The 9317-nt window shown below is 44.9% G+C and overlaps 1 protein-coding gene across 1 annotated transcript; it reads right to left on the bottom strand.

Moving 5' to 3' along the window:
- Positions 1-2889: 2889 nt before the first annotated feature.
- LOC130524103 (adenosine receptor A1-like) lies at positions 2890-8491 on the bottom strand. Its single transcript, XM_057029872.1, has 3 exons — positions 7534-8491; positions 5925-6219; positions 2890-5799 (listed from the first exon to the last, which is right to left on the bottom strand). The coding sequence occupies exons 1-3, from the start codon at positions 7872-7874 to the stop codon at positions 5419-5421; spliced, it is 1017 nt and encodes a 338-aa protein (XP_056885852.1). The 5' UTR covers positions 7875-8491; the 3' UTR covers positions 2890-5418.
- Positions 8492-9317: the final 826 nt, after the last annotated feature.

Raw genomic sequence — 9317 nt, 5'->3', positions numbered from 1 at the left:
AGAAAAAATGAACTTGAAGACCCAAGTTAAGTTCGCAACTAGCTTGCATAATTTGTAAGTTTTTACTTTTTTTTTACACAACTGAAAAAAGATACTGTTGGGAATATGTAGTCATGTAGATCGGTGATATCAAAATGAGCGCAATTATTTTATTGTCCTCAGGTTGCAGCGTTAACAGCCTGTGCAGGTAGAAACACATAACAGACAAGAATGCTGATGCAACTTGAAATGTGAACGATGCAGACGCGACGGGGAAAACAACGCGCCAGGGTGGGGCAGCGTTTATCATCGATAGACCAAGGTCGCCATCTTCTGGAGACTAAATAATAACCTTTTGGGATATTTTTCCCCCTTCAGAGATTTGAGATGGGTCAATCAGGTTTAAATGCAGAGAAGCAATAAAATAGATATTGTGTCCATAAAACACCAGATGCATTTCTGTGTTTAGACTTCAACTTCAACCCCAAAATGACGTAATTTACATTTTGTTTTGAAAGATGCAGCCGGTTCCGGTTGAGGCCGGAAGTTTGTCACCGTTTCCTGCTATGACGTTTAGCAGCGATGGCTCCAAATCAAAAAGCAGTGGAATGGCAGACCAATGAAATTATTAAATATTTACTGGAGGACGAGGACGTTGATTCATGCAGCCCATGTTCAATGTCATATTTGGAAACAGACGGTCCAACCGGAAGTGATGGTGAGTTCGATTTTTATATTGATCGGTGTGTGACGGCGTCCTCAGGCTACAGCGTCCCGCGTCAGCAGAACTTACCGTATTTTAGTAACGCACCCAAAGTCTAAAAGCTCGAAGGTCATCTACTTTAGATCTCAGCTCTGAAGGTCGCATTGTTGGTGTCGTCTTTGTCCAATTAATTGATGTCTTATACTGTTAATTTTAGGTGACTGACAGGCCACCTGAGCTTGAATCTCCAACGATTCTCTGCCGAATTATTCATTCTCGCTTTGTTTGTTTCAGATAATTTTGATGCTGCTCAGATAGCTGGGAAATTACGAAGTATAGCTGATTCCCTGAACGACAACGTCGCTTTCAGAGCAGCTGTGAATGAGTTTAAGAAGGAAGCAGCACATGGAGTAAGTTTTCCCCATCGGGCTCTGCACTCATCATGACTTTTCCTTTAAATTTATTACTTCCTGACAAATGTCTGATAAATGTATATGAATTCCACAGTGGTGGATTAGCTGCATCCTCATGTTCCTTCTCCCTTCAGGCCATAGAAGCAGCATTTAGCCACACCGTGAAGGCCGTGTGTCAGTCCGGGGTCCCTCACTCTCCAGATGTGAGTCCAGAACTGCAGCTGCTCAAGACCTCGGTGGCATTGGGCAGATTGGTGGCGAAGTCATGCCCAGATCTCAGGGCTCAAGTTGTTGACACCATGAATGCCTTCATCACCAGGAACCTTGGTGGCTGGATCACTCAACAGGGAGGATGGGTAGGACTTTCTTTAATTACTCTTTTTACAAGAAACCACACCCCAGTCAACTTGCTTTCACTTCCATTTCACATTTTTTGTGTCCCCTGACTGAGCTGTTAATCTTACAAAACTGGTTGAGGAAACCCTCCAACTTCCATCAAAACAAAATAAACGCACCCATTAAAGAAGTCATTGGAGACTCCTAGATAAAATTTCGAGGTGATTTATGACATTAACCTTCAGCATATAGTTTTTCATGTCGAGTTTTAGGCTGTAAATGTACGTATCAAATGAATTATCACCGAGTTTCCATTCTGCAGCAGTGACAGATACTTTACGTTAATGTCACTGCCTATTGTTGACGTACACACTGAAGAAAATCCACATTTAAACAAAACTGCCTCTGCGTGCTGCATTCATACACGTTACTCTGCATGTTAACGTTCAGGTTTGTCCAAACTGTAATATTTGTACTGTTTTCTTTCAGGAGAGAATAAGCATTTAAGAACAGCCGACGTCAGCTGTCACATCATTCGATGAGCTGGTGGAGCCATGAGGGGGTTGTAGCCTTTCCTGTGTTATCACACATCTGTGGTGCATTAAATTTCTTTCTTTAGAATTAGCAGCAACATTTGAGTTTTAGTTTCGCCAAAAACCTTCCTGTTGCACAAGTTGAAATGGCAGCATGATGAAACTGTAAAGTGGATAAAACCGTTCTGCTGCTGTGACTGAGCTGGGTTTGGACACCGCTAAGATGCCAACGCAGCGAAATCTGCCACTGCTTTCACTCTTAATCCAAAAATTTGAATCTCAAGGGAAGCTTTCAGGAATTTCTGTTCTGTATCATGATCGTGGGCTTAATTATTTTATTTTTTTACTTGTTATGTATATAGGATCCAGCATATCACTGCAAGGAATCACATCCCAATTCATTGTCCTCACAGGAACAGTGCATCATTTAAATCAAGCCATTGAGGTGACTGCAGCTTATTTTATGTCTTTTTAACTTTTATGTAAATGGGTAATATCCTGATTGTAATTTGGTGAATTTAGCTTTGACGTTTACAGCAATGAAATGCGTGTGGGTTTAGACGCATGTATGGGAACAACACAGCAACAACAAAGCACTAAATAATTTTAAATATTTTATAGCATTTCTCAACCTGTGGAATGTTTGTAATTTATCAGGAAATCATTCCAATGAAACATGACACTGAAATGAAGCATGTGTCTACTGTCATTTCTGAGCTTTTGTAGTACTGGAATAAGAGTAGAGGCTCTCTTTTTCTGCCAAGAAAAGGGTTTATTAGCTTTAAATAATTCAGCCTCTTTCCTGATGTTTCAGAAATCAGGCATTGACCGCTCACGGTCGCTAGGTGGCAGTATACAACACGCAAAGCACGACAGACCACGAGTAATATGCCGTATTTAAAAAAAGCAGACTTAGAATATGTGATTCTATTTAAAGAGTTTAATAGATTTTTCTCAGATTCTTTGTAGCTGTTATTACAGAACCTGCAGCTACAGTTCACACAACCACGTAAGAATCGTCTGACTGGAGGTTTTCGCCTCTGAGGAAGCTCAAAGGGTGATTGTAAATATAGAGCCGTCCTCTTCAAGTTAAAAATAAACGGACACCAATGCACATTGTTCTAAAATTGTGCCCTTGCAAATTTTCCAGACTGCATCTTGCACAGCGACGGCACCGATCTGCGGCATCTGTGAAAAATGTGCACATATGGGGGCGGTTAGCAGGCGAAACTTCAAGGCTTTTCTGCTTGCAGACCTGAGAAAGAGCAGAGGGCTGTTGTCCATTTTAAAGGAGTATTTTCAGCAAATGCACTCCAGGCCTTTGAAAACCGAAACCCATTTATACGACTGGAACACTTTACAAGTACAATCTAGTCCAAACAGTTTGCTTGAATGAACCTCAGGCTCAATTGATTACAAATTATTATAAATCAAGTTTTTCCTACAGGAGGAAAATTACACATGAGAAATGTTATAACCACATTAAATCCAGGTTTAACGTCACCATCCGTCAACCTTAGCATCCATTTCTTTGCAGCAATGATGAAAGAGTCTTTATTTTTCCACAATAATGGGAAAGATTCCAGGCACATGAGTTTTCTCTGCACATTCATCCGGGACTAGGCGGCTGTTTCAACACTGCTAAAACTGGAAAAAAACGGAGGGGGGTGCGTGGTATCACCAACAACTGCAGAACCTTCAGCAGCTGGCACAGAGTAACATCAACACCATCTAGATTCTAGATTGTTAATTTACATTCAAGAATATTGCACCGGTCAGGTAAACAGATTAAGTTTAAAGCCACTATATTTTTTTTAAAAACGCACAGTGTTTCATCAGTAACAAAAAACAAACAAACAGTTCAGTGGATAATAAACTATAATCAAACTTTTCTAAAAACAATTTAAAAACATCACTTCATCAGAGTCAGTTGAAATGCAACATATGAGTAATGTAATTAGCTCATATGTTGCATCCCTATATAACAGCTTCAAAAACAGCATCATTGACTCAACCTTATTGTAAATGCGGCATTAAAACACCGAACACGCAGGAGGACGTACATACAGGATATGTGCAGACTGGACGAGTTGTCCCGGAGCAGGTTCGGACACATTAACAGGGGTCACATGACAGGTCTCTTTATGGGATGGAGAAAGCATCGGGGCGGCCTCCACGCTGGCCTCCGTGCAGATATAAACCTTTGATGAGTTCCTCGGATGCCCTCTCCTCCTGCCTCCCTCGTAAAAACCACCTCGCACCACGGGGGAAGGGGGGGCACCTCCACGCAGACAAACAGCGGAGGGGATTTTAGGGAGCGCCGACCTCACACCATTAGCATCGCTCCCTTTCCAGACTTGATCTATCATTTAAAAGCACTAATGAGATGCAGCTATCAGAGGGTGTGTGTGTGGGTGTGTAACAGAGTTGTGTGCACAGTGAGGTAATGTTTGTACATTAGCTTTCCTTCATCCGTGTGTCTGCAGCCCAAACTTATCATCTCAGGTGTCACGCCAAAGGGCAACGCCACTGACAGACGCGATGACGCTGCGTCGCCGCTGTCCAGGCAGAAAACGTGAAAAACAAATAGCGGATGGAGCCAGAGGAAGCGCAAATATGTACCTGATATGGAAATGTATTCACATCAAGGGGCACTGGCTGTGGTCGGGCCGACTGGTGTGGGTCACAGAAGGTCTCGGGTCCATCACCCAAAACTGAAAACATGCTCCACATCTGCCTGTGTGAAAACTGGGAGCAAACCTCACCGCTAAGAACAAGAGAACAGCTTCTTTTGCTGCCTGTTTGTTTCCTTGTTTCCTTGTTTGTTTCCCGCTGAGGGACAGGATGGCGAGTCTGTTCCCCTTTAATAAAACCCCTGTTCAAGTCACTGGTTCTAAAAGCCATTATTAAGCACACGCCATTAAAATGGACGTCCATAAAGTCATTAAATACTGTCAGCTGAAGACGTCATGAAGCAGGAACGCAGCGTCATCGGCCCGCTCAGTCGCCCCTCACACACTTTCTCTGCTTGAGGAGAATAATTATATAGATATAGAACATTGTAATTAAGACCATTAACATGAAAAAATGTCAGCAAGTTCAGCTCAGACCAAAGATGATGAGATGATCACAAATTCAAGCTCAGCAGGCTGGTTTAGGAACAGATGAGAAGCCCCTTTTGCTGTAATTCCATATCATTAGTGTGCATTAGGGGAGAGCTCATCAGTCCCATTGAATCAAAGTCTGTTTCAGGGTGGTTCTCCCGCCTCCCCGCTCATTTGTTCTAGTCCACAGTAGAATTTACTCCTCTCTTATCTTTCCCGACGTCCTTTGATGCCGTTCAGACAGTTTTCGCCTGGAAATCCTTTGAGCCTGAAAGCAACGTCCGTTGCATTCTGCCCGCCGGTGGAGAGAAGCTCCAAAGTTCCACAGCAGTCTAATTAATGGCCGTGGGTCACAGATCGTCATCGTCGTAGTTCTGCCGCAGCCTCGTGTCATTACTCCGTCCCCTCTGGCTGCCTCGCTGAGGGAGCCGAGCAGCCGGATCCTGACAGAGCACGTATAGTTTCCAGATTTTCCGGAAGGCCGTACGGAATTTCTTGATACGGAAAGCGTAAACGATGGGGTTGACGGCCGAGTTGCCGTGCGTGAGGATGATCGCGGTGTACATGATGACCTCGGGGTTCTCGCAGGTGGGGCAGAAAAGGGTGATGCAGTTGAGGATGTGAAGCGGGAGCCAGCTGATCGCGAAGAGGAAGAGGACCAGGGCCAGGGATTTGGCGAGCTTCAGCTCCTTGCCGTAGTAACGTCTGGGGTCTATGTGGCTATCTGTTACCTAGACGACAAGAACATCAGACCAGTTTGAACCCTGAGCCTAGAAATAAACCCTCCAGAAATTGTGCATCAGAAATCTAGGCTGACTGATCCCATGATAGATAACCCCTCAAAACACATACACACCTTCTTATTGAGCTGCTTGTGGATCATGTAGAAGATCTCAATGTAGATGGCCAGCATGAGGAGCAGGGGGGGCAGCACCCAGCCGAAGAAGTTGAAGTAGACCATGTAGTCCATGCTGATGACCGTCTCAAACGCACAGGTCACCAACAGGTCTTCGGTGACCAGGGAGCCGTTGTCGCGGAGGCTCTGCAGGTTGTTCCACCCCAGCATGGGCATGAGCCCCACGACGATGGACACCAGCCAGCAGAAGAGCACGGCCAGGCCAGCCCGCCGCGGCGTCACCACTCGCTTGTAGCTGCAGCAACAAAAGAGAGCAAAATGGATCTTCTTCAGTCTTCAGGTGCTCAGACACACCAGCCTTTGCTCAAACATCCCCCACAAAAACCCTGACAGTGCAGCTCTGCCCTAAACCAGCTTTAGTGTGTGAGGAAGAGCTGACCCAGTCATAGAGAAGGAGCTGTCCCGTCTTGTCCCGGCGTCTAAATTCCCTTTTCTGACTCATCGCTTTACAAAAGAAACCACGCATTCGGCTGAATTCCCAGTAAGATGGGCAAATATTTCAGCTGATGATGCAACACCCCCCCGACAACAATACCGCCTGACCTGATACAGAATAAACAGATCAGAATTTGGTCCAAGTTCAACCCTCTCCTGGAACTGAGCGAGAAAACCTGCAGCAGAGAGATAAATAAGACTTGGACCCAAATTCAGATGTCTCTAAATAGCCTCTCCGGCTCACAAAAGTGGGTGCACATGATTCCACGTGCAACAGTTTAAGAAATTACGCAATCCGTCCACCAGCCGCCATGAGCCCATTGACCAGTCATGCATCCTCGCGACCCGCTGTTAAATGAGGCGATTTAGAGTAGAAGCTCGGGTTGCTCCTAAAATGAGGGGTGAAGGCAAAAGGACGGGGGTGAAGGTCATCGTTGAGGATGTCACCAAGTTAGTTATCAGCAAATCAGATCAGAGGAGGAAGGAAATCAAAGGCTTGATGAGCAACTTTACAGGTTTCTTCTGCAGGGCACTGAAACCGAGCCTGTCGCCACAGATGTGAAATTCTCTGAAAGCTGCAACGCTGACACCCACTCAGAGACGTGGACATCAAAGATGTGAATCAAGATCTCTTGGACATGACGTTTTTTACTCTGCTGAGTAACAACACAGTCCTGCAATTAATCTATCAATCGCCAACCTGGCAGAGAATTACTCCATCTACAGCTAATTTAGTTTAATCTTTCAATTTTCTGTAGTTACATGCGGGAAAGTCGATGATATTTTGTGCCTTTTTTTAGTTTTATTGGTCCAAAGCTCTGATGGCAGCGTGCATAGTCCTCCGTGGCCATCTTATCCAAAATGTAACTTTTTAATCAAAGCAAAAACAGGCCACTTTAATCCTCCTAAGGGACGCTACTCCAAGGCTATTACAGACACGCTGGAACCGTCTGCCCCCACATTTATCCCAAAAATCTGCGATGGGAGCTGGAATAAAACCTGAACATGACACAGCACCGTCCGCGCTGGCGGCTTCCCTCGGCCCAAGCAGCTTGAAGACACAGAGGCATGACATTTTAAAATAAAAATATATATAAATCTCTTTTACGCCTACCTCATGGGTATTTTGACTCTCAGGTAGCGGTCAAAGGCGATGGCCAGCAGCGCCAGGATAGAACTTTGCGTGAGGACCAGCACCGTGCAGGCGACCAGCAGGCAACTGTAGAAGTGCGTCTGGAGTCCGATGCTGATAGTGATGGCGAGCGGGATAACGAGTGCTCCGACCGCAATGTCAGCCAAGGCCAGGGAGACGATGAAACAAAACGTGGTGTCTCGCAGAGAGCGGTTAATGCGCACAGCCCACACCACCATCACGTTGCCCACCACGGACAACAGCGCGATCACCACCTCCATCACGATGTAGAGGGCTTTAGAGGAAGGTAGACCCGGAGGCATGTTGGCGGACGCCGGACGAGCGTGCGCTCAGCGGAGAGGAGAGGAGAGCCGGAGCAGTTCCCCGCAGGAGGATTCGGGCACCGTCTGGGGCACCAGGAACACTGTTTCACAGGTTCTTTGCCCACACCGGCGCTGAGGTTGTGTCCGCTACTTTAAATGATTTCAGTCCAAGACGCGGAGCAGCGCGCCCGACGCGTAAATTGGTCCGTGCACGGTGACGGCTTTCGTGGGTGAATCGGTCCCTCCGCTTCCAAAATCGACATGTGCCAAAGGTTGTCAAACCCTCTTTCCTTAGAATCCGACTCACTTCGGAGTCCAGTTCTTTCTCACATGGACACGCTTTTATCATGTGTGAAAAAATGAAAGGAAAAAATAGAACAAAGAAAAACCAACCACAGATAAAAGAATATTTACACAAAGCGAATGGAACAGTGGATGGAAATTTGTTTTAAAGTGTTTCTTCCTGAAGTCGAAGTCACGTGACCCACTCTATCTTCACTTGCCAGTGTTCTCATTATAGTCTTCATCGCTTAAATGCTGCTCATCCTCATCTCTCAGACACCGACTGACTCCAATTTAAATGTATTTCACTCCTCCCTGCCAACAAGACTGGGACCTCCAGGTGGCTCCGATGAGATTGGACAAATGTCCCAACAGACATGAGCAGAAAACCACATGAAACAGTCTGTTTTTATTGGACATTCTTGGTGGTTAATGTCTGGTGTGATTAAATGGCTCTGTTTATATTCCCTGCTGTTCCCACACATAATCACGCTAAAGTGAATCATCTTTTGATTCTAAATATATTTATTTAACTCTTTCTTCCAAAGTCAAGATGATTATCGGACCTCAGTTATACATGCATCTCTCGGGTTTTTCATGTCTCCTCTCTGAGTTTTCCCATAATATCTGGGCACAATTCCATACAGAAATCCATGCTTTATCTCACCACTTTGTAATTGAGACAGAAAAATCATTTTCTGTACTTCATTTTAATATATATATGCTTCTTCAATCATTTTAATGGCCTTGATCATATTAATTACTTGTAACATGAGATTTATCTCTAAATATTTGAATAATAATTGAATATAAATCATAAAGAAGGGTCTTATTGTTGCGATCCTAGTTTAAAAGTTGTCTCTGCAGCCTCACATGGTGCCATCAGTTTTGAAACAATGTTGTTGGACAGCAAGGTTGCGTAAGAAGTGAAACCCAACTAGCTTCCTCTGGAACTCCGAAGGATTTTCAGCAAACAAAACATCTCCATTCATTTTACGCCTGGAAAAACACACTCAGACAGAGACTGGTCCACCCAAAGGACAGAGCACCCACCACCAACAGAGTCACGAGGTTAACGCTGTCCAGAGCAGCTAAGAATGTACAGATGTAGCTGAACAGCTGTGCCACAGATGCAGGGCCCAACACAGGAGAGCCAGCTCC

The sequence above is a fragment of the Takifugu flavidus genome, chromosome 4, assembly GCF_003711565.1.
Source record: "Takifugu flavidus isolate HTHZ2018 chromosome 4, ASM371156v2, whole genome shotgun sequence".
Taxonomy (NCBI): Eukaryota; Metazoa; Chordata; class Actinopteri; order Tetraodontiformes; family Tetraodontidae; genus Takifugu; species Takifugu flavidus.
Note: the sequence above shows the minus strand (reverse complement) of the source record. Positions and strands in the feature narration are given on the sequence as shown.

Coding starts and splice junctions, on each gene's coding strand:
- LOC130524103 (XM_057029872.1), bottom strand. CDS start 7,874: ATGCCTCCGGGTCTACCTTCCTCTAAAGCCCTCTACATCGTGATGGAG. Junction 6,220..7,533: donor AGAGTCAAAATACCCATGAG/GTAGGCGTAAAA, acceptor TTGTTGCTGCAG/CTACAAGCGAGTGGTGACGC. Junction 5,800..5,924: donor ACAAGCAGCTCAATAAGAAG/GTGTGTATGTGT, acceptor CTTGTCGTCTAG/GTAACAGATAGCCACATAGA.